Genomic DNA, 26,918 nt, shown 5'->3' on the forward strand with positions numbered 1-26,918 from the left:
CTCTTCTTTGTCCCGGGGGTGGTCTCCTTGGGCTTCTCCTTGCCCTTTTGTGTCACTTGACCCTTCTTCTTGGCCAAGTTGGGACACTTGCTCTTGTAGTGCCCACTTTCCCTACACTCAAAACATATTATATGATTTTTATTTTTAATTGAAACATTTATACCTTCTTGTGTAGGGATGACACTTTCTCCTTTGGATCCGAAGGTAGAAGCTTCCTCTTGATCCGAAGATGATATTCCTCCATTTGATTTTGCTTGACTTGTAGAGGTGGAAGCTTCTTCATCCTCTTCTTCTCTTGACCCGGATGTGGAGGATTCTCCTTCTTCTTGATCCGGTGTCACCAAGAGTTGCTCCCCCTCAATCCTAGAGGTGGAGGCTTCACCTTCTTCTTCATCCTCTAGTACATGAAACAAGGAATATGCTCCTTCCTTGCTCTTTTGATTACACTCCCTTAAGAATGAAGCTTCTTGGATTTCCTCTTCTTCGGAAGTTGAGCATCTCTCAACTTCGGAGTCCTCCTCTTGATCTTGCTCCAATGAGTCACCCTCTTTGGATTCTTCTTGGTTAGGTACAGTGGAGGGGATCTCATGAGCCTTTTCCAATTTGCTCCATAGCTCTTTGGCATCTTCAACTTCTCTAATTTTCTCCAAGATGTTGCTCTGTAATAGATTGACCAAAAGCTTGGTCACTTTGTCATTGGCCTCACATCTTTGGATTTGTTCTTGGCTCCATTTGCTCCTTTTGAGAACTTTGCCCTTTGAATTCCTTGGAGCCTTAAAACCTTCCATTAGAGCAAACCATTGCTCTATCTCCATCATCAAGAAATTTTCAATTCTTGATCTCCAAGAATCGAAGCTTGTGGATGTGTATGGTGGAGCCACCCTTGTATCAAATCCAAGTCCATCTTGGAATTGCATCTTGAAGTTGAGCTTCTTGAATTCTTTGACTTTGATGAATTTGCTCCAACTTCTTCACCCTCTAGCTTTGCTTGTTATGTTTGCCCCTTCCGGCGGTGATTCCGGTGAAGAGCAACCTTACTCTGATACCACTTGTTAGGACCAAAAGTAGCTAGAGGGGGGGGTGAATAGCTCGTCGCTCGCTCGTTGCTTGTTTCTTCTAAGATGTGCAGCGGAAAATACAGAAACAAATCTCACAACGCTAACACGGTTGGTTTACTTGGTATCCACCTCACACGAGGTGACTAATCCAAGGATCCACACTACGCACGCACCCTCCACTATGAAAACACTCCTTTTCGGTAACTACCGAGGGCGGAGAAGCCCTACAAGACTCTCAGTACAAGAAGAAAGGAAAGGGAAATAAAATACAAGCGCAAAGCTTACAATGAGTACAGAAAACCCTAACCCTAGCTTCTCTTCTTGCCTTTGATCCGCCTCTTGACTTGGAAAGCTTCCAAGATCCTTCAAGAACTGGCGATCTGATCTTTGAGAGCGCTGTGGAGGAGTTGACGAGAGATCTGGAGTGAATCGGTGAAGCGATACCGAAGGAATCGTGCGCCTGCGGCCTTTATCGACGCCAACGGTCGGATCCCAATCGATCGGGGAGGCTTTGGATCGATCCACGGATCGATCCAGAGCGCCTCTGTACTCTGGGAAAAACACCTGGATCGATCCACGGATCGATCCAGCGCTTATTGCGCGAGGCAGCAGTGTCCCAATCGATCCACTGATCGATTGGGACCTCTGGATCGATCCACTGATCGATCTAGAGGCTTTCTGTTCGCTGGGAAAGGTCTGGATCGATCCACTGATCGATCCAGAGCCTGGATCGATCCACTGATCGATCCAGCACTTGGTTTTTGCCCAAAACCAAGTCCCAAGCCTCTCCAACCAACATCCAGTCAACCTTGACCTGTTGGTACATCATGCCTAGCATCTGGTCACTCCTTTGACCTGCTAGGTCTTCCCACCAAGTGTCTGGTCAATCCCTTTGAACCACTTGGACTTTTCTCTTCGTGCCAAGTATCCGGTCACTCCCTTGACCTACTTGGACTTCCACCAGATGTCTGGTCAACCTTGACCCATCTGGATTTCCTCGTGCCAAGTATCCAGTCAATCCTTTGACCTACTTGGACTTCCACCAGATGTCTGGTCAACCTTGACCCATCTGGATTTCCTCGTGCCAATTATCCAGTCAATCCTTTGACCTACTTGGACTTCCCAACACCAGATGTCCGATCATCCTTGATCCATCTGGATTTTCCCTTGCCTGGCTTCACTCACCAGGACTTTCACCTGGCTTCACTCACCAGGATTTCCTTCTGCCTAGCTTCACTCACTAGGACTTTCACCTGGCTTCACTCACCAGGATTTCCTTTTGCCTAGCTTCACTCACTAGGACTTTCCAGTCAAGTATCCAGTCACTCCCTTGACCTACTTGACTCTTCCTCAAACAATTTCTTATTGTCAAACATCTAAACCCAAATCAAGACTCAGCTTGGTCAACCAGGTCAACCTTGACCTGAGGGATGTTGCACCAACAAACTAGTCATAATATTCAAACAAGTCTAACAAGTCATCCAAAGGACAAAAAAATATAAATCGTCCTACCTCAAGAGCTTCCATCGCCTTTATAACAAAAAAAAAATATGTCTAACATATCAATGATATCCATGTTATACATTTATAATAAACAAAAGTTAATTCATTATCATAACATATCAAGGGATTAGATGCCAAAAGATGTCATTCATCCTTAATTGCATGAAACATATATATACATGAAACTTGTAACTAAGCGTAACAAAAAAAAGAGTATAGGTTATGTAATAAAAAACTTTGTATCAAATGTTCCATAATATAATAAAAGTATTGAAACCTATATAGTTAACTTTGCATGGATTAATAGTAGGCAAGTCAAAAATATGAAAAATATGGCATAACCTACAAAGTATCAAGGTAAAATAAAACATAGAAGCAACTATAACATGGCATGCAAAAAAAATTCTAACATAAAATTTAATAGGTAAAGACTTACTTCCTTCAACATGGATTTACCATCCATGTTCAAAACAAATTAACAGTATTAAAAATATATATATAAAACAAACTCAATAACAAATGTTTATACAAAAGAAATTCACAAAGAATCATCACCACCACCATCATTATCACCATCATCACCATCATCAAGAGGAAACTGACTTGGAGCGAAACCTAACTGAAGATGTTGCAAAATCAAGACTTGTTGTTGGCACATTTATCTCATTTTTTGATCCCTCTCCAATATAATACCCTTTAAATGAGTAACCTCTTCAGTCAAGTTATGTGTTTGAGTCCTTACTACTGGTGAGGAGGAGGAAGATGTACGATCAATTCTATGGGTTCCGCTCAAAGAACTCATTCCCAATATCCTTCCTCCCCCTTTTGGCCCCCACTCGCCTGCAGTCATAAATCCAAATCATTACCAACAGACGTCTCAAACCCCTCAATATTATCACTAGTAGCACTTAAACATCTCCGAGGGTGATGTATAAGTAGTAAACATTTGTTTAACTATTGGAGGACAACTAGAACTTTCACCATGTAGTTCAGGAATGAAATTTTGACCAACTACATTAATTACTATCCTCTAATATAAATTTAATTAATTATAATACCTTTGATCCTCACTAATTAAGACTTATATATTTTGTCTATAATTCTCATCAGATACAAATGGATCACCATGACACATCCAATAATAATAATTCAGTGTAAAACCAAATCTATAAAGATGTTCTTCAACTTTATCACAGTGTAAAAATTTACCATTGTGACACTTTATACATGAACACCTTATCTTATTGTCATCCATATACTCAACATTAATAGATACAAAATTCAAAAATTGGGTCAACCTAGTCATAAACTCATCAGTTATACCCTAACGGCCAGATAATTTTTTTTATACATCCAACTTCTTTCATTCTACATTTTGTCCATTTCTAATAAATTACTTTAATAAAAACTCCTAGACAATACACTAATGGTCAATATGTACTTAGTAGGGGTAGCCAAGCCACTCATGAGCTGCTCGTGAGCGGCTCGGTCAAAACTCGATTCGAGCTCAAAGTTTACCGAGCTCGAGCCGAGCTCGAGCCTAATCATTATTGGCTCGGTGGCTCATCTAGCCAAATGAGGTAGTAATAATATATATTTTTATAATATAAAATATATTAATTTATTTATTAAAACAATTTTTAAAAAATTGAGCTCAAACTCATAATTAAATATCAAGCTCGAGCTCAACTCTGCAAGCTCAAGTGAGCTCGAGCTTGAGTCAAGCTAGTATAAATTGAATTGACCTAAGCTCAAGCCTAGGCTGGCTTGAGCTAGGCTCGACTCATTTACAACACTAGTAATTAGTTCACATACAAATGAAAATAAAATATAATAAAGAAAATAAAGACATAAGATAGTACAATAGACAAATTAGTATCACTATTAAAATAACAACGGTCGATATTACCTAGCAAAGGTAAACAAGGATAGAGGAAGCTCGTGATCGCCCATGGCCAGCGGTGTCCTCCCACGGCCAGCAGGGGTGAGCGGTATCCTCCCTCTATCATTCCTACACTAATGCCATCATTGTTAAAATAACATGTTTAGATATATATACCTAACAAAGGTGAACAAAGACGAGCGTCTCTCCAAGCCATATCAAATACAAACTTGCACAAACAACAATATGAAGTTTACAATCAAATATAAGAGTCCATAAACAAAAATAGCCTTGAGGCCATTAACATACCACATCTTGTAGCTAGCTCATGGCTAGGGACTAGTAAAGAACAACCGGGGACAGCCTCAGACACCCGCGGAGAGCCAGGGCCAAGCGCGGACGATTACGGCTAGCCAAGGAGGGCCAAGGCCAGCAGAGTTCGACATCGGCCCTAGCGGCTAGGCAAGGTCGGCAGAGGGCCTCCATGGTCAGCCAAGCCCCGCAGCAACTCGTTGCGACCAGCTAACGTTGGTAGCAACACCCACGGCTAGCCAAGGCTGACAACAGCTCCCCACGGCTGGCAGCAGCCCTCGGCACCAAGCCAAGGCCAGCCCTGACCCCCCGCGACCCATTTTGTAAGGCCAGCCGCAACGACAAGACGCGATCACCTGCGGTCCGCTGCACCTGCCGAAGAGTAGAGAGGAGAGAAGATAGGATGCTTACCCACCGGAGATCGTGGCCGAAGAAGATGAATCACGCTGTTGCCGTCGATGCTTGAGTTGGTTACGATATTATTTCATAATTTAGTAATTTCTAATCAATTTCTCAAGTACTTCATCTAAAACACAAAAAGTATTGCTCCAACTTTCAAATGCTATCTATTTTTTAATAGCTGAAAACCATGCATAGTATATTCTGTTGGATTCTAACATCGAGAAACACATCCAAAGAAAAGAAGAAGATCATGCATAGTAGAATCTCTCAAATTCTACCTAGTTTTTAATAGCTAAAAATCGTGCATCTAATTCCAAAGAAAAGAAGAAGAGAACCTAGCACTGAAAAACACATCCAAAGAGAATAAAAGAGAAACAACCTAGCACAACCGAGAATAGAACACCGAGAAACAACCTAGGTTAAATATGGCCATATTCTAACATCGAGAAACAATGCAGAGAATAGAAGAAGAAGAAAAGATTAGGGTTACATGTCTTTAGAGAGATACACTGCAAGAGTCGGTGTTGGCGCCAACGCCATGGAGTGCAAGCTGTTGTAGTCGCCTAGTCGGGCGGTGCAAGCAATTTCTTGTCAGATGAAGTGTCACTACAAGAAAATTCTTATTCAACAACATTTAAAAGACAACGGTTTTATGTCAAAATCATTATTTTTTTTTTACTTTTTTACAATGATTTTAACAAAAACCATAGTCTTTGAGATGTTTTTTTTTAGGCTACGAAAACCATTGTTTATATCCGCCTTTTTTGGGGCTAAGACAACGGTTTTTGAAAACCATTATTTATTTGAACTTTTTTGAGGGCTATGACAACAATTTTATTAACCATTGTGTATTTATTTTTATATAGGAAAAGACAATGGTTTTTTTCCCTTCGTCATTCCTCCCCCTTCGCGTTTCCCTTTGCTGCCACATTTTCGCCTAGAAATTTTTGGCCAAAAATCATCCGTGCCTAAACGCCTTTGTGTTTTTCGCCCTTCACGTTGTTCTTCCTAAACCCTAAGTGCCTAAATGCCCTTCTGAACCCTAAGCGGCAAAACACATCTCCACCCAACCCTTTGCCGTTGCATTTTCTCCTAGAAATTTTTACCAAAAATTATTTGCACCTAAATGCTTTCACTTTTTCCCCCTTTGTGTTTTTCTTCCTAAACCCTAAGTGTCTAAATGCCTTCTTAAACCCTAAAGCGCCAAAATGCATCTCTGTCCAACCTATGATCACTTCGCATCTGTTCACATTTTTCTTTACCTCTCTACCTACTGTCTGAGTCGGCGCTCTCACAATCCACAGTTACCATTGATATACCTCAAATATAGTTGTAAAAAGTGCTTCTTCTAGCTAGTTCCATGTGACCATTATAAAATCTCTTTATATTTGATCTGGTTGAACCTTATGAATGTAGCAATGTTTGTGTGTCCAAATCTCATTTCGAATTTATTTTCATACGTTTATCTATATTCCTGAGATTACATCATGTTTTCATCTGTATTCCTAGAGACATTATTGTAGTTTGTCTAAAAGCATAGAGATTGAACTATTCAAAATCTCATTCTAATTTCAAATTAGTTTGAATCTCATAATTTTTCTTTAAGTGCATAATAGTGATCTACCTAATCAAATGGACTTAATTTGATTTACCTAAAAGTAGAGAGCTATCATGCTTTCTTTGATTAATTTTGAAATATTTGTAATCTGTTGGTACCCCAAGGTAGTTTTGATGTGATCAAACAAGTTAAGTTAGATCCTGTTGTATTTAACCTTATGTCTAAGTATACAGGAACTTAGGAGCACAAAACGTCGAGCAAAAGACGCAGCTAGCGAGAAGGACAGCACGGGAGAGAGCCGACGAGCTCAATGCATCTGAGGGACGAGGTGCTACAGAAGAGTATGCTGGTGGACAAGAAGGAGGCGCGTGGTGTTTCCGAGGGACGAGAAGCCGGAGCGAAAGCTTACTCGAGAAGGCCGGAAGTTGGGTTCGGGTGAGCCCTATTCTAGATGGCCGAAATCACCCAAGCAAGCGAAGCCAAAGTGAAAGACCCGGACTGCATTGAGTGGAACCAAGCAGAAGATCGGGACCAAAAGTCAACAAAAGACTGACTTTTGGGGCTCGGGGCGCCCGGACTCTGGGTGCCCGGAACCCTTTCGAGCGTTCGGAATCCAAATCTTAGCCACATTTGACATGACATGTACCGTTGCATTGGAGATAAAATATTATCTCATTCCAGGCACCTGGAACCCTTCCAAGCGCCCTGAGCAGGGCTATATAAACAACCCTACTCCCAGAAGCTAAAAACAACAAGAAAAAGAGAAATAACACTGGTACTTCTTTAGTTTTCTGTTTAACTTCTGTTTCTGTGCATTCATTGCTGTAAAGAGGCTTCTACGCCTGAAGGAGAAATTAGTGTGACTTCATCTTCCTTGGATTAACAAACTCCCTAGTTGTAACCAATTAAACTTGTTGTGCCTCTTTCCTTTTAGTCTCTTTTATTATTCTTATGCAAGTGTTATTTTAATTAAGTTATAAGTCGAGAAGGGTTCATTTCTTAATTTGTACAGGGGCAATTGCCCCTCTAGCCGCCAAGGGTCCTAACAAGTGGTATCAGAGTAAGGATGCTTCAGGAGGACTAACCGCCAAAGGAAGCACACAAGATGGATGGACCAAGCATCTACCCACTAAAGTTCAAGGGGAGTTAGCGAGCTGGAAAAAGTGAATAAAGGTATTTTTTTAAAACTAATTTTGAATTGATTTTAATAATAAAGTTCAATTTTGTAGCACCTGAAGGTAAGGAAGAATACCAGTGGATGAAGAAGGAGCAGGTCGACTTCGTGACAAACGACAAAGCAGAGTTCCATCTGCTGAACGTCCTACCGTCACAAGAAGTCAACCAGATCGGCACCTATAACTTAGCAAAGGAGCTTTAGAAGAAGTTCCTTGAGCTACACGAAGGAACGTTCGAAACCAAGTTCGCGAGACGGGATTTGCTAAGGAACCAGCTGAGTAACATAAAATTGGAAGTAGAAGAAACCGTTGCACATCTTCACTCGAAAATGAAGGAACTAATCATCGGACTCATGAATCTCGGAGAAAAGGTAAGCAACCAAGATTCACTAAGGTACGCGCTTAATGCATTTCCTAGAACTAATGAGTGGGCATCATTAGTAGATGCTTACTGTATATCTAAAGATTTAGAATCTGTCACCTTAGAAGAAATACTTTCAACATTTGAAGTCCATGAAACGAGATGTGCAGATTCAAAGGAGCCGAAGCACAATATTGTCCTCAAGGTGAAGATGGATGAACTAGATTCAGAATCCTCTCTAGACGACGATGACGAAACGACGATGATGGTAAGGTAATTTAAAAAATTATTTAAATCTAGAAAAACTAACCATCTGCAGGGTAGAAAAAAAAAGAAAAATCAAATGCAACCACTGTAATGAAGAAGGACACGTTAAAGACAATTGTCCTAAGTTGAAGAACAAGGATAAGGGCAAGAACAAGAAGCCTGTCAAATCTAATAAGTACAAAATGCTAAAGGCAACGTGCGACGAAACGTCGTCCAAATCAGAAATTGAAGCCATCATCGGACTTGCGTTAGTGTCAAGTCATCAAGAAGACGAAAACGAAGCAAGCTCGCCCGAAATGAGCATCGATCATGGAGGAGCGACATCGGAAGAAAGTAGCGGTTCAGGAGGAGCTAATGACAACAGGATCGACAAGGTAAGTTAGGTACGATATCTGCCTCCTGATAAATTATTCAAGTTTGTTAAATTATTATCGAAGGATTACTGTAAGCTAGAAAAATAAAACCAAGAGTTAAAATTAATTCTAGTCAAATCTTGTCCATTAGAAGAATTTGACAAAATAAAATTGAAAAATGATAATTTACAAAAAGAAATAAAGAACTTGAAAAATCATACATGCTCATATAATAAAGGTATTAGAAAATTCAATGGTCTAAATTGGTACCTAAATTACCACAAGAGACAAATTAGAAAATTTTCAAAGAAATATCCTCCTAAAATTTTTTTAATTAATCAATAGGTTGGAACCTATATTGGGTTCCAAAATCTTGTCTAAATTAAAATTTAATTGGACTTAGGACTTTCAAAGAGTAGATTAAATGTTTAATTTTCTTAAGAGACTTTGTCTAGAATGTGGTTGTTGCTCCAATAACCAAGAAGGTCTAGTGTCTCGCCACAACCTAGAAGTCAATTAATGAAATAAAATATTTAATTGACTAACTAATAAAGAATTTAATTGTATTTAATACTTTAAATAGTTACACAAACATTTTTTTGACTTAGAATTTTTTTTTCAAAACTTAAAGTTTCTAAAATTATTTACGTTGTAAATTTTTTAAGTGATATCAAAATTATTTTCAAATTTTTTCAAAGTTTTCAAAAACTTGATAAGTTTTTCAAAATTGTTGGAAAATCAGAGTTTTTTTTTAAAACTAAAAACTTTCTTAAAGTTACCCTTAGATTTTTTTAGGTACCCCATTTTTTATGTGATCAAAGGAGGAGAGGGAAGATTAAGTTTAGGGGGAGGTAGTTTAAGCTTTTTTCAATTTTTACACTTTATTGTAAAATTTATTTCTTTTACTTTATGTTGGATTACCCTAACTTAACTTGAGTTGCTCACATCAAAAAAGGAGAGATTGTTGGTACCCCAAGGTAGTTTTGATGTAATCAAACAAGTTAAGTTAGGTCCTGTTATGTTTAACCCTGTGTCTAAGTGTGCAGGAACTTAGGATCACAGGACGTTGAGCAAAAGACGTAGCTAGCGAGAAGGACGACACGAGAGAGAGCCGACGGGCTCAATGCATCTGAGGGATGAGGTGCTGCGGAAGAGTATGTGGACGGACGAGAAGGAGGTGCGCGGCGTTTCCGAGGGACGAGAAGCAGGAGCGAAGGAAGTTTACTCAAGAAGGCTGGAAGTTGGGTTCGGGTGAGCCCTATTCCGGATGGTTGAAATCACCCAAGCGAGCGGAGCCGGAGCGGAAGACTCAGACCATTGCGAGTGGAACCAAAGCAAGAGACCGGGACCAAAAGTCAGCAAAAGGCTGACTTCTTGGGCTCGAGGCGCCCGGAATCCTTCTGGGTGCCCAGAACCCGAAACTTAGCCACATTTGATGTGGCACGTACTGTTGCATCAGGGATAAAATATTATCCCATTCCAGGCGTCTGAAACATATTCAGTATGTTTGCCAATTAACTTTTATAATTTCGTATAGGAATATTTAAAGTATTTTTTTTACTATTACTACTAGAATTTCTATATCAATTCAATGCAGTAGTGCTTACTATTGCAAGAAAGTAAATTTGTGTGCTAAATCCACAGATTAAGCTGTCATTGATTCAATTATGGTAAACCTTATTTGCTCTTGTTTTTGTAGGTTTGAGCATCTAAGAAATCTAAAGATACCGCTAGGTTTAGTAGCTTATGAGTTGTAAAAAGATGTTGTGTAAACATTATGCATGTATACATATAATTTTGTAAATGATGTTGTGTAAAGGATGTTGTGTATTGTAAAAACAGCCGTGTCAAAGATTATGTATATTGTAAAAATAATATTGTAAATAGATGTTGAACATGTATTGTAAAAGACAACGATTAAAGATGTTGATATGCTTACTAATTAATTTTGTAAAAGATGTTATGTATTGTAAATAAATGTTGTGTACAGTTTATCTTACAAAGAATTGGGTTTTTAATTATTGAAAAAATGAATAAAGACAATGGTTATAAATTATTATGAAAAAAATTCAAAGAACAGTTTTTAACCGTTATCAACATATTTTCTAATCAAGATATTTTTATTGTTGTTAAAAGCATTCAACTACAACGGTTTTTAAATATTGTGAAACTGTTGCCTTTGATATTAAAAAGACAACAGTTTAAAATCATTACAGAATTGTTGTCTATGGTGCTCAAAGACAAAGGTTCTAAACTTATTATCGTTTTAGTGTACTTTTAACAATAGTGTCAATTACAACAGTTTTTAATAGGAAAAGACAATGGATCAAGCATTTTTGTTGTAGTGTGTGATACCTAAAATAGCGCTTGGGAATTAGTAGTATGCAGTAAGGATAAAATTGAAATAAAAGTTTTTTTTATTCTCCCAACCCTTCCTTACACCCCAATTTGGGGTGTAAGCAAATCTTCCGTTTCATGGATAAGGAAAGTTAAAGCTTACCCCTCCTTGCCTTTCCTTTCCTAAGTTCATCCCCTCCCAAACAAGGTTAAAAAATTCTCTTTCCCCTTATTTGCCCTTTCCTCTCCTTCCCTCACCTTGTCCCAAATAGGTAAGTGTTTGAGAGAATATAGGGTGAATAAGTATTTGAGTGGGAAGAATAAATCAAAGTCACAAGTTTATGTTGAAATTAAATATTGTTTATGATCGAGTATAATTGATTATATGGATGATTCAATTAACTCATAGTAAAACCAATCAATTGCTATTACTAACCCAATAGACAATGTTCTATAGTTGTATATCAATTCAAATTCTAAAAATCTATAACACTTATATAAGTCTCTAAAAAATCATGAAACTTTTTCAAGACACTTATTATGTGATAATCTATCAAAGATAAATAATTTTTTTAATGAAAAATGCATTTTATTTTCCAAACTTAGCACAAATTTAGAAACCATTAAAAACCTTTTTTTTTTAACTCTAATTGTATATTAAGCATGAACCTATACATAATATGTGTTCATATATTTTTCTAAACTATCTTCAAAAATATTTTGAATGAGAATTTTTAACCATGATCTTTAGATTGTGAACATGACTTGTACATAAGTTTTTCCCATAATCGATCATTTTCATAAGGCCTTTAATTTGATGATATTTAGCTCAAAACATTTTGAATTAAAAGCATCATCCTAACATTTCATTGTTAAAATAAGTGTAATGGATGTCAAACAAGCGGGGAGGAGAGGGAGGTGAATAGAGAATGATGTAGGTCACTTGCAGCCGGTAAGAGGGGGGGTGAATTGTCCTGCATAATAAAATAAGTCAATACCTTTCTCAAACAATCGGGCATAACACAATTACACACTTAATTAAACAGAATAATAAAATCAAAATAAGTACGAAATAAGCAAGGTTTTTTACTTGGTTAGCAACCAGAGGATTGCTACTCCAAGGAAAGTAGACTCACTAAGAAAATCTCCTTCTCGAACAAAATGCCGAAGGCGGAAAAGCCTCAAACACGAAAATGAAACTTGAAAGTGAAGAACTGAATAGAACTTGAAGTATAGAGTGTGAAGTTCAAAAAGGAGAAGACCAAAGCTCTATTTATAGCCCATTAGTAAAAAACGACCGTTTATTGATGTGACACAGTCCAGACGCCCAGACCCACTTCGGGTACCCCCAGCATGGCAAATCTTATCGTCATGCAAACGGCTACACAATGAGCGTAGGATAAAATTTTATCCCGATCGGAGTGCCCGAACACCCTTCCTCAACGAGGCGGGCGTCGAGGTGCCCCTGGGTTGTCCCAGGGGGTCCGGGCGCTCTAACCCAATCCGGATGCCTGGACTGCTCTAGGCACTCAGACTTCGTCTAAGTGCCCAAACAGTCAACATCTCATTAAATGTCCGGTTCTACTCTGATATGTCTTCATTCGCTTAGGTGATCTTGGCCATTCGGACTAAGGCTCACCCGAACTCATTTTTCGGCTTTCTCGAGCAGTCTTTCGCTCCGACTTCTCATCCCTTGGAAACTCCATGCGCTTCCTTCTAGTCTGCCAGTGTACTGCAGCACCTCGTCCCTCGGACACACCGAGCCTGTCGACTCTCTCCCGTGTCGTCCTTCTCGTTAGCTGTGTCTTTCACTCGACTTCTTGTGCTCCTAAGTTCCTGCATACTTAGACACAAGACATCAAAAGATAATAGGACCTAACTTGACTTGGTTGATCATATCAAAACTATCACGGGGTACTTACAAATGATAGTTAATGCTTCTATTTTTGCTACAACACAATCATTTATGCAAATATATAACATAGTTTGAAACCCTTAATCCTACTCTATAACTTATGGTTTGTAGTGATGTTAGATGGGGGATGGTAGAGAGAGATAAAGCATTTGAAATTAATTTGAAACTTTTTCCCTAGTCATCTAAATGCACAAGAAATAAAGTGTTTTCATGTTCTTCAATAAATATCGTAGCAATAAAAAAAGAGTTCATGCTCTTTGAAAAATGCAATTGAGATATTAATATTTTCAAAATCCTATGAAAACACAATGGAAATTAAATGAGCTTTAAAAAAATGCAAGGATATATTTTAAAAGAATAAGTAGTGATCTTACATCAATAGAAAATAATAATCAAATGACTTAGAGCTAATATTGATCAATCGATTGATACAATTAACTAATGTAATTCTTCCAGTGAAGAAGATTGATGCAATCAGGTCAATAATCGATTGGAAGCTGGGATTAGTTGAATAATCGAAGGTTGAAAAGTAGATTGAAGGCTGAAACAAAAATGAAATGTTTGCTTATAAATATGACCAAGGGAGCAAAAAAAAAAACTACTAAAAGTGCTCAATTTAATATATTAACTTAGTGTTCTTGTATTATTATTGTTATTCTTTCCACATGTCTTTTTTACTTAATTCTCTCACTTTGTAATGAAGAGATTTCTTTACTTTCGAAAAGCTTCAGAGAAGGAGGAATTAAACATTCATAAATAATCATGATGGTCAGTGTGATAAGAGCATGTTTATTTTTATTCAATACTCACAAAATTAATTCAATAAATAAGCTTAAATAACTCGTTAAACTAAAAAAAAAAAGCTTGAATGTATATATGTTCAACTCTTTAATATTTGTGAATAATGTTTGTGAACCATATTCATTAATAAGATTTTATCAATATGCTAAATAAATAAAGACACTTTTAAAATGAACAAAAATAAATAAATTATTAAGCTCAATAACTATTCAAACAAACTTAAATTGAGAGCTTAATAATATCTAAATGAATCATGCTCAAGCTAAGCTTGAACCAGTCTCAAGCTCATAAAAAATAAACAAAGTCAAGCTTGAATAATTATTTCAATAGCTTGGTTCAATTTAAGCTGAACTTGACTTGACTTAATTATCTTATTAAACAAGCTTGAACACTCTAAAGTTTGGCTTGGTTTGACTTATTTATGAGCTCAGCCTAGTCCCATGAAAATTTCCTATGGTCACTAGGATAAATCAGAAAGTACTTATGGACAGGGACGTAGCCAACAATGTTTTCTCTAGTGGGCAGAATATTTTTAAATATTAATTTGAACTTCACATAATAAAAATAAAAGAAACTAAAGAAACATACTGAATTCTTATTTAAGTCATATTTTACGATTTTTCAATACATCAGACTTGTTTATGATAAATTTTGTATCAATACCTAGAGCAATATCCCTCTCTATATAAACAACCGTGGTATTGGCTAGAAGGTTATTTTCCATTTTATTACGAAGTGACGTCTTAATGAGTTTCATCCCTAAAAAAAGCTCATTATGTAATTGCTATAGAAACTGGAAAAGTTAAAACCAATCGAACCAACCTATCAATCAAAGGATAGATAACTGACTTCTTCGTTCTGGCCAATGTTTGACACAAATGATGCAAAGAATCAAGATTCTGAAACTGCGCATGATGCGGTACATCAAACTTATAATGATCCGATTCTCTCTTCAAATCTCCTCTTTCTTCTTGATTAAAATCGTGGTAGTAAAACTTATCAACAAGAGAACAAATGTCAGACAGAGAAAATAATTTGAATCCAAATGGGACTCAAAGCATTACTGAGAGTAAGAAATTATATTGTGCCCTCTGGAAATCTCTTGTTCAATTTCATCAACTGGAAATTTATTATGCTTTGAATATTTCAAAATGTTATGATCATTGATTGTTATATTATTTTTATGCTGACAAGAACATTTTATACCTCGTGTATAGCAATCATCAAAGTCTAGCACCTCAACATCATTTCTTTCACAAATCTTCAACACATTCCAAAGAAATCCTTCCCATCTATCATCTCGGATCTACTAAAGATTTAGTCTAGTAGTAGAAACCAAATTCATAGCATTTAAATATCTATGTCACTCTTCTATAATGTCTGACACAACTTATCTGATATTCCCAAAACTTCATGCATCAAAAACAAAGTTTATTCTGAAATCAAATGATTTTATATCCAAGTACAAACCTTTATCCTCTCCTCAAATGTTACTATTGAGACCTTTGCCTACAAGATCTTGAAGAAGTATACTCATTGAACCAAACAAACCAATGAATCTCCTAACAGAGTTGAAATGTGAACTCTAATGAGTAGCTCCAGCTCGTACCAAAGAACAATCTTGATTAGATTTAGAATCAGTGTCAATTTCTCCCAATTTTATCAAATCATTAATTTCAACTTTTCGGGTAGATTTCAATTGAAAATGACGTTTAGCAGATGAACCAACAAAATTAATAGCTGAAGTTAATGTTGAAAGAAATGCCACACATCATGCACCTCTTTAGGAACTACAACTAAAGCAAGTTACAGTCTATGAGCAAAACAATGAATATAATAAGTATATAAAAAATCTTTAAGAAATAAAACTTGGAATTCATTCCATTCTCCACACATATTACTTGTGCTATCATAGTCTTGCCCCCCTAAGATTTTTAATTAATAGATACATTGCATATATCTGTTTTCAAAGTTAATGCACTTGTATTTTCAACGTGAACTTCAAAAAATCGTTCTCCAATGAACCCATTGTTGGAGCAATCTAGTGGCCCTAGGTTTTGATGTTTGGGCAAAGGTTTAAGTTAGGTTTATTGTTGTATTTGATATGCATTGTAAGTGTGCAGGATACAGGTACAACAAGGAAAGTCCAAGGGTGAGTCTTGGCGGTGTAAGTCCAAACATGTAGTCTTGGCAACGTAAGTCCAAGTGTGATCTTGGCAAAGGAGGTAAGTCCAAGTGTGACTTGGCAATGGATGAAGTCCCGGAGGCACGACCTCTTGGCAAAGGAAGACCCGACAACAATGACAAGGCCGATGGAAGCTCCAGAACGCAAAACGTGAAGGATGGGGAGGCATCCGAGGGACGCAAAGCTGATGGAGGAGGCTAGAAGGCTAGGTCTAGGTTGGTCGGGTGAGAACGAGTGCTGAGTGAATGTACTCGGGGTAAAATCTCAAAAATTAGGGTTTACTGTAGCAGCACTATAGCGTTACTGTAGCAGTCGACTGCATGTTTTAGCAGTCGACTGGTGCAGTCGACTGGGGCAGTCGACTGGCAGCGAACAGAATGTGTGAAATCGAGCCGTTGAGGTGTAACGGTCAAATTTCCACAGAGGGCAGTCGACTGCATGTTTTAGCAGTCGACTGGTAGGCGGGGTTTTCAACCCGCGGGCTATAAAACCAAAGCTTGGGAGCTTGGTTTGAGCTGACGAAATTAGACTTGGTTAAGGTCTAATTAGTAGTCTACAAGTGCTCAAGAGTTTTCCTTGTGTCCAAGAGGTCTTGGTGAGTTTGTGGTGAGGTTTCTCCACCCACAAGGAGTTTGAGCTAGCCGGAGGTCTTCCGGGGAGTAATCCACCGACGGATAGGGATCGTCCACCTTACGGACACGCCGTGGAGTAGGAGCTTTATCTCCGAACCACGTAAATGATCGTGTAGCTTGGTTTCCATTCTTTCTTGTCTTGTATTTTGTTTAGCTTGTTTATTTTTGTATTATTCCGCTGCGCAAGCTAACAACGTAGGAAGCGAACGATTTGGGTGAGCCTCTATTCACCCCCCTCTAGCGGACGTCAAGGTCCCAACACCCATCCCGATCAACATATCTTAAAATGATAGCTATTTGTTATTTACTTGACTCATCAATTGCTTCATCAACAAGGATATAAAACTTGGCTTCTCCAATTGCTTTATGAATTTTATCCCTCACAATATCAACAATAATTTTCAAAATCTCTCTTTGAATTTCTGTTGATGTGTACTTTGTATTTTTAAATGCTTATTTTAAAATACTACCGATTTCTGGATTCATTCTTCCCAACAAAGTTACCAATTTCATACAATTTTCATTGTTTTTAGAGGCAACTGATTCATCATGACCCCCTAAAAGCACAACCTTATTTGCAAGAAACTTCACACTTTCTGTGGCCACTTTTAAGAGCAACCGATTTCACTCAATTTTTGCTTAGAAGATTGTTTTTCTAATCTTCTATCAATATGCTGATCAAGATTTTTCAAATCTCTCCATTTTCGCATGGTAAAGCTATGCCTTGAATTCCCATCTCCTTCATGTCTCTTGAATGGACAATTTTTACAATTAACTATTTTTCAATTTTTAAATCCCGTCATAGTGAATGTGTCAAATTGTGCTGAATTAGTGTCAAAGACATAGCAAGGGAAACAAAATGCACTTTGCTTCTCAATAGAAAATTCAAGCCATGGATATTTTTGAAACCAAGAAGATTGAAATCTACGCTTTTGACCTTCACATTCAGTAAAAGGATGATCATATATAGATTGAATTGACCCTTTATCAATATATGCTCTTCTTACCTCATCTTGTAATTTAATGGGATGTTGTAAAATGGGGATGTGAATTCTTGAATTAGAAACATATTGTAAATTGTTACTCGGAAGCGGTTCATCAAGAGTCTCGTTTCCAAGTCTTGGTGTTTTAGTTGACGTTGATTTTGAAATACAAGGAGATATATTATTTGGCCCATTTAAATCAATTGTTGATTCATCATTATTTTTTTTAAAAAAATTAAATATTTTTTGATTCCTCATTGTAATATTTCACTTGTAATCGTAATAAATTTAAGTTTAATTTATTTAAGCTAATTCAATTCAAACTACAAATTCTTTATTTTTTTACATATAAGTTCAATTTTAAAAAAATTCAGCTCAATTATAAATATAAAATAACAAATAAAATCATTTTTGAAAAATATTTTTTTAGAAAATACACTTCGAACACATGAGAAGCTAACAAATGAAACAAATTTGTCTACATTTTTAAATATAAATGATGCAGTAATAAGGAGGGGTCCCACCCCGATGTCACGGGAAAGGTCAAGGGAGGTTAAAGTCAAAATGGTCAACGACCCACTATAACTCGTCGGTCGGGCAAAGTGGTCCTTACGACTGAGATACGAAGAGGTCCGACCCGACAGCATTACTGGTTTGGCTACCAGCTGAGCACCTGGCTACTCCGCTCGGCCTTACATCAATACTCAGAATAGTGGAGTAGAGTCATGGCCGAGCAGACCATACACGGACAACGCTACTACACCAAGTGGCAAGCTTGTTCGGTCAAGATACACGTGTAGTAGTCAGACAGTGGAAGTATCTGTCTAGCGGCTACCTCGCTCGGCCAAGTAGATTCATCAGCCAGACAATGGAGACTCAGGCCGAGCGGCCATCCTGCTCGGTCTAGCAACGGGCAACACTATAGAGGACTTGTGGCCGAGCGTCCATTCCGTTCGACTAAGCAATAGATACAGTAGGATATCCTTCTGCATCCTTTTGGGAGTTAGTGCCGTCGACGGACAGCATGATCAGACAGAAGATCGTACGGTGGAAACTTCCACTTCAGAGATATGTTCGACCCATTAAGGTATTGTGTCAGAGACACTTTTACTGACATGTCTCTTCAGGGAAAACTTGTAATATTGTGCCTGTTTTAAGAAGCGTGCACATACGCTATAGGAGCCTTATATAAAGGGGTTCCAAGTATCGACGGAGGTATGTTTTTCTCGCGAATTCTACTCTTGTACTACAATTCTTTGCTTCTTGCCTAATTGGTGTCTGACTTGAGCGTCAGAGGGCTAACGCAGGGACCCCTTCCCTGGCTCGGCATTGACGTAGTTGTGGTTGCAGGTCGGAGCGGAATCAACACGCGGTCAGCAGGAGAGCCACATATGCAACATTCGTCACCTCGACTTTCGGACATGATCAATGAAGATAAAAAATGTCAACCCTACATTTTCAAATTTTAACCCTAAAATTTTTCATAAATTTATCTTTTTTGAATAAATATAAACTAGATACTAAGTTCAATGTATTCATTTTCAACACTAAATATTAGAAATCTTAAAATATCCGATGTTAAATTTCAACCATAAAAAATAAAAATCTTAATATATTCACATAATATTTAAAAAACGTAAACTATATAATTGATTATACTATTACATATAAATAAAACACAAACCTATAAGAATTTTCATTTCTTCAAACTTTTCCAAAGTTGTTCTTGTATGGTCCCATGGGTCGCTTCTTCTGCGAATGATTTTAATCAGTTACTTTAATGTTTTGTCAAATAATAATTTGACAATCTAATCTAAACATTAATAACCTAACTTCTAAATTGAATTGGGCCTTAAAAATGAATTGAGCTTATTTAATAATTACCTCTAAATGAACTGATCTTTTATATATATATATATAGCTTAAAATTTCTATCGGACTTATGCCCAATTTTACCCATATTATTCTCAGCCCCTATTTACGGAGATCCATCTAAATGATAAGTATTTTTAAGTTTATCATCTCATTATAAAAAAAATCTTTATAGTGCGGTGCAATTGAGCGTTCTTAAATTTATTGTCCTATTAAAAAAAATTCCTATGATACACCATAACTAAAATTCAAACTTAAATAATTATTTGAAGAGCTTTGTACGAAATTGGGGGCAAAAAAAAAATTTCTTGTCACCAAGAAGCGAGGATCCAGAAAGTTGTAAGCCAATCCAATCAAGTTCGAGAATAAGGTTAGTGAGTGAGGAAACAACATTTCTGTATAGTGAACGGCTCGGCTTTTAAGAGAGATATATATTTAAGGGATTTGTGAGGGGGTTTTCTGAATTCATATTCTTGTTATCCATCTGCCCAATTTTCAACGCAAGTAAACGGGCGTTTTCTGAATTCATATTCTTGTTATCCATCTTTATCTTTAGATGATAATTTTCCCCACCGAAAAAATTTGAAATGGGGATGAAAATCTTTGATTTTTTTGTAGAGATGAGGCATGTATGAGAATATTAATAAATTTAATAATCTAAATTAAATTTGAAGATGGGACGAGGATGAGGATTTAATGCCGTGGATTCAGATTTGGAAAATTTCTGAATCCGAAAAAATAGGACGGATGAGGATGGGGATGACAAGTTCGCCCTAGCTCCACCCAACCTAGGGGTGTAAACGAATCGAAATGAGCCAAATATGTAGAAAAATTTAAGGCTTGAATTCGGCTCGAATTAGGTATATTCGAGTTCGAGTTCGATTCGAAGCTCAAACAATTCAAAATGTTTGGTTCGAATTAAGGCTCGGGTTCGAGTTCGGCTCGAAATATTCGAACATGTTCACGAACTATTCGAATTATTGGTCAAAAATATATTCGAAAGGCTCGAAATTTATTTATTTAATATATATTTAATTTATATTAATAAATATTAAGGCTCGCGAGCAACTTGCGAGCAGCTCGCGAGTGGCTCGAATAATATAATTTGGGCTCGAGTTCGGCTTGAAAAAAAGTTTGAACATGTTCGAGTTCGGCTCGAATTTGATAAATTTGAATATGAATCGAATATTTTTTGAGTCGGATCGAAAAGCTCACGAGACGACTCGATTCATTTGCAGCCCTAGCCCTAGCCCTAGCCCAGCCCGCCCAATTACCATCCTTATAGTCCATCTGCCAATTTTCAGCGCAAGTAAACGGGCGTTTCAGCGTCAAATCGAAGCCTCGTCCACTTCGACGAGCCCTCGACTGCGCCTGCGCCTGCGCCTGCAGCGTCATAGCGCACGAAAATGACGAGGATAACAGCGCCGGATGACGAAGACGGAGATGGCGACTCCCCTCCTCTTCCTACTCCTCCTCCTTTTCGTCCTAGTCCGTCAGCGTCTGCCTCCAGTAGAACTCCCTCACAGCGAGCGCTTCCGGACTTCCACAGCAGCTCTCCTACTCTTCTGTCGTTCACTTCCACCAGACCGCCACCTCAGTGGGTTCCTCTCGGCAAGCACCGTTTCTTCTCCTCTGCCGATGGCAGCGGCAGCAGCACCGGGGAATCACTGAATCATTACCCCAGAAGCAGTAATCTCTTGAGCTGGGATGCCGATTCCTCACGCCTCTACGTGTGGGATCCCCTATCCCAAAGCGTACTTCGCCTCTCCTTGCGCTTCCGCGACCCTGAACCCCATTCCTCGTTATCTGCCGTCTTGGAGGCTGCCATCCCCTTTGAGGTCACTACTTTCTGTTATCGTCTTACGAATTTTGTGATCTTCTTTTAAAAAAATATTTTGTATGATGTAAACTCAGCAGCTGTTGAAGATCGTAGTTTTACCTTCCCTGCTCTTTATATTTTTGTCGAACAATTTGAATGCCATTATTTGATTGGGTTCTGTAATTATGTCTCCACAAAGTTGCCACCTGTTGCTTCAAGTTCGTCGTTTGCTTTTGTATTCCCGATCACCATGCTTTGATTTTGCTTATGCACTTACGCTTTTCTTTTCCTCTTCTTTTTTCTTATTTCTCTCCTTACTCCATCCAAAAGAAATTCATTCGTCTCCTTTTTAACTGGGAATACAAAATAGAATAATAGCATAGCAATCAACAGTGCATCTTATGCTATAGAAAGAAGTTAAGTGCAGCCATTCGTATTGCCAGAAAAAAGTGTCATTGATAAGGAAATAGAGTCAGCTTAAGGGGTGCGGCTGCTATTATTCCTTCTAGCAGGATGCAGTCTAAAATGTTGCTGGCAGATGTTTCTAATTACAAAGGCTGGTTATTATACAAGTACTGAAATCTTCCTTAAAGTAATGGAGCATTTAGCATGCTTATCAATAGCATATAAGAAATAGCTAAAATCAAGAAGATTAGAGATTCTTACTTAGTTGTTCTACATTAGCGTGAAAATTCACTATACCTTGTTGATTATATGTGCTCCAAGTTGGTGGATTTTTAAACAATCATGATCTATGTGGACAACATTATGACATATTTTTAGAAGTAAACCGCAGGCTATTATCTAAGTAATACTATCATGGTTCATTTGATTTGACATTGTTAAATTTTGCATGCAGTTGATCTATTTCTTGAAGGATATCTCTTACTTTGTGAACTTCTACAAGTTTTATGTTCAAAATATTTTTCATCTGCATGACATATTCTATAATTACAATTGATAAAATCTACTACTTTTATTCTCCTTGCACAGGTATTGGCTTCAGATATTCAGATTGAGGATAAGGTTGATCATATCTCTCTCAACATAGATGGATCATTATTACTTCTTGCAGGATCCAACAACGTAAGGATCATGCATATAAATGACAAGACACCTGCAATAGAACAACTGACATGCAGGTTGGTTAAGAGAACACTATGCTTCCCTTTTACTATTTTGTATTCTCTCTTTTACTTAATTAGCTTCTTAATGGTGGAACATGAAGTTTGCCTCGACAATATTCCTTTTTGCGAAACTCAATGAACTCTTATGTATGTATATATGTGTGTGTGTGTGTGTGTGTAATATTTTTGTGGAAGCATGAGATGCCACGAAGTGATCTTAATTTTTTCTTCTACCAAGTTTCCTTAATGGTTTATCTCTTGCCAAATGTTTTAGCTTGCGAAATTGTTAATTAAAAGAAATCATTTTACTAATTTTTCTTGCACAATTGAATGTCTAAGGACCACATTTTGTTCAATATCACATTGGTTTGTGTTATCAGCCGGCGATGGAGTTTGTTTTAGTGCACAAAGATTATGGTGAAGAGGAAGGGTTGAGAGGCAAGAAGGAAGAAGGTGGGGAAGAAGGAAGAGAAGTTAGGAAGGGTGAAATAGTAGTTTACTTTGAATTTCTATTCTCTTGTTTCCATTGGTAGTGGTATCGCGAATTCTGTTGTTGTCTGCAACATTCATCAGATTGCTAGTAATAAAAGCTGCATGAGTAGACTCCATTATTCAATGTGCTAGATGACATCATTTACATATTTGTATTAAGAGACTTAGGTGCTTTAAGGTGTGGAAATTCCTTCTATGGGACTAAACAATTGCTCGAGTGAGGCATGAATTTTTAATTTCAATAGAAAAATTATACTTAAATTATGTGAATGACTGGGATACGCAACTATTGAGTTTTCGTATGAACAATTGTTAAAGTCTCTCATGCTGTGATATGCTCTGGATTTATTTATTGGTTAAGAGACTATTTTTTGGGAAAGAATATAGAAAAAGGATTAAAGAAGGAGACCGCAGTGATTGAAAATCAATTTGGGTTCATGCCTGGCAACAACAGAAGCTATACATCTTCGACAACAAATTGAAAAGTATCAGGAGCAAAAATAAGATCTACATATGATATTCATTAATTTAGAAAAAACTTATGATAGAGTCCAAGAGAAATTATATGGAAAATTCTAGAAAAGAGGTGTTAGCATAACATATATTAAACTAATTACGGATATGTATGAGGTTGTAACGATCAGAGGCGAATTAACTGAAGCATTTTCAATAATGATAGGATTACATCAAGGATCAACTCTAAGTCTCTATCTTTTTATACTAATTATGAACGAACTCACTAGATACATTCAAGACATAATACCGTGATGTATGTTGTTTGCAGATGATATTGTTTTGTTAGATGTGACATGTGAAGAAGAAAATACTAAACTAGAATTTTGGTCGGAAACACTAGAAGTGAAAGGTTTTAGGCTTAGTAGAGTAAAGAAAGAATATATGAATTTAAGTTTAGCAATATTAGATGGAATGAGACAATTGTGAAGATAGGAAATGAGGAGTTGTTTGGAACTGAGATCTTTAAGTATTTATGATGAAAGGATTGAGAGAAATGTCTTACATAAAATACAAACATGGTTGAAATGGAGGAGAGCGTCGGATATTTTATGTGATCGTAAAGTATCTCTAAAACTTAAAGGGAAAATCTACAAAATGGCGGTTAGACCCAAGGTTTAAAATTTCAATTCGTGCCGAGGTTTCGCTCCCGGACCGGAACGATACGATTTTGGTATCGTATCGTGCCGTGACGATGCAGTGTTGGTATTTTTTTTATTTATATATAGTAATTATTAGATAAATATATTTATTGTGTATAATTTTAAAATAAGTTGTATATTGATTTATATAAGTTGTTTAAACATGGTTAAAAAAATGATTAAATATAGTTTTCTTAAAAAATGTATTAATTACTCGAATTAAAATTGATACATGATAATTATATAAATGAATTGTTTATTCATTTAATTAATTATTAGTTTAAATCTTATATATTTTAAATAGTAAAAAAATTTAAAATATCAATTAAACAGTAAAAAAATTAAAATAATAATAATAAAGTATCAGAATATAAATATGATTTATTAGAATTTTTTTAATTTTTTTATTTTTAAATAAATTTTAAATAATAAAAAAGAATTTTTATAATATCAATTAATAATTTTTAAATTTTTATTTTTTTAAAAATTTTAAATATATTTTTATATATTTTATAGGGATAATTTAATTAGTGTTTATAAAAGTCTATTCAAAATATCATAGTCTAGTTGGAAATTATTTAATTAATTAAATCTTTTCTTTTGTGTAATAGTGGTCCCGATCCCGTCGCGCGAGTCCTATGAGCAATGCTCACGCAACACTTCCGCCGGCGGCGGAGGCGTCGCGTGACGCCTTCGCCGGAAGCGTCGCGTGACGCGCTTCCGACGACATGGAGGCGTTGATCGCTAATGGATGACGAAGGCGAAATTTGTTCGCCTGTTGTGCCGGTTTCGCTTCCTCACCGAAACGGTAAATTCCGATGGTTTCAGACGATACGACATAACACTTCAAACCCTGGTTAGACCTGCTATGTTATATGACATTGTTGGGCTATGACTTGAGCACATGAGCAGACGATAAGAGTTACAGAGATGAGGATGTTAAAGTAGATGTGTGAACATACGAGGATGGACAAAATAAGAAATAAGAACATTAGAGAAGAGTTGCATCTATTGAGAGAAAACTCTGAGTGACATGTTTAAGATAATATAGACATGTACTTAGACGACCAATAAATGCTTTAATTAGGCGATTTGAAACTATGACAAATGCACATATTAAACGAGGAAGATTCAAAAAACTTGGTTAGTAATAATAATACAAGATAAATTTTATTTAAGTATAGATAATGATATAGTAGGAGATAAAGGCCAATGATATAAAATGATCTATATAGCCGACCCTAGTGGGATAAAGTTTGGTTGTTGGTGTTGTAGACTAGATTTGAAGGGGAGTCTTGGCGTAATAGTAAAGTTGTTGTTGTGCAACTTAGTGGTTACGGGTTCGAGTCGCTGAAACAGACGTTTGTAATGCTAGTAAGACTGCGTACAATAGACCCTTCCCTGAGACCTCAATTGGCGGTTCCAGTCGCAGAAATAATCTCTTGTAATGCGTAAGGCTGCGTACAATAGACCCTCATCGGGATCCCATATTAGCGGAAACTTCATGCATCGGGCTTTTTTTTAGATTGGATTTATTTTAAGTGTAAAGTTATTATTCAATATATAGTTATAAAATTTGAATAGAACTGTCTGGTCAGATTGGAAAAATCCAAATAAGAACATTCAGGAATTTGAGTCTACTCATATATAAAGAACGCAAAAGATCAAGTTGGATTGGTTGACTTAGCCTATCAAACACTAACCAAAACTCTCAAATTTCCTTTCAATGAAAGTAATAGATTGACAAATTTGTCCTTTTATTTTAATAATTCTATCACATGTAAATTTTTGTTAGGGTTGTGTACCTAACAATTTAATAATGTCATATTCTTTACATTTAATATTTTATAATTATATTTGTTTTTTTAATTTTAGCTGAATTATTATGATCTTGTTTACTTTTAATCTTTTGTTATGCATATCATTGTACATCGTTTCACATAATCCTCTACCTACGCAGCTTATGCTGCTGCATAAGCTTATACAACGACATACTATAGGATATCTTATCACCACACACAAAAAATATATTTCCTTGTTAGAGGTTTTAGTATCAATAGGGTTATTGGTGTTGTCAATTTAGTCAAACGTTAGTATTTTAGATTTAGGGTTATGCAAAATTAAAATGTTATGTGGGAATTTTGGTCTATGACTGAAATGATACGATTCTTATATCTTATCGAGCTAATACGATTTTGGTATTTATTTACTTTTAAATATAATATTTTTTTTTTGTAAATATTTGAGAGCAATAGATTATACATTATTATAACAATCTCAACTAGCTTGCTAATAGAAAAGGAGCATTGCGTATTAGATTCGAGCATTAGTTCTTACCACATCCTTGGAAGATCAACACTATAAATTTTTAAAGATTTAAATTAAATAATTATTCTAAGATATGTGATATTGACATTAATTTATCTAGATGTTTATCAATATATCTCAATTCACCATTGGGAATAAAATTAATATAATTATCTTATAAGATAAGGATACATATATGGTCCTGAGTTTTGATATAACGGATCACTGTATGATGCATCAGAACTATAATAAAAAGGTTTACATTATGATGGACCTTGATCATAATCAATCTAGTTAAATTTCCTTGTATATCTTGGTCACAAGCTTCATTTGGTTTGGCGAGTTACTTGAAACTAACACTTAATAGGAGTGTCATGACCATCACCTTGCATTGCATGTGTATAACCTTATCTGTCCACTGTT

At 36.6% G+C, this 26,918-nt stretch overlaps 1 protein-coding gene across 1 annotated transcript in view; it reads left to right on the plus strand.

The window, feature by feature from the left end:
* The first annotated feature begins 20,907 nt into the window (after positions 1-20,907).
* Positions 20,908-26,918, plus strand: part of LOC122045426 (nuclear pore complex protein NUP88-like) — a 31,096-nt gene continuing 25,085 nt past the window's right edge. The window contains exons 1-2 of the mRNA XM_042605649.1: positions 20,908-21,434; positions 22,409-22,557. Coding sequence (XP_042461583.1) covers positions 21,003-21,434; positions 22,409-22,557 — 581 coding nt within the window. The 5' untranslated portion in view covers positions 20,908-21,002. The remainder of the gene's footprint in view (positions 21,435-22,408; positions 22,558-26,918) is intronic.

This window comes from Zingiber officinale, chromosome 2B (assembly GCF_018446385.1).
Source record: "Zingiber officinale cultivar Zhangliang chromosome 2B, Zo_v1.1, whole genome shotgun sequence".
NCBI classification, from domain to species: domain Eukaryota; kingdom Viridiplantae; phylum Streptophyta; class Magnoliopsida; order Zingiberales; family Zingiberaceae; genus Zingiber; species Zingiber officinale.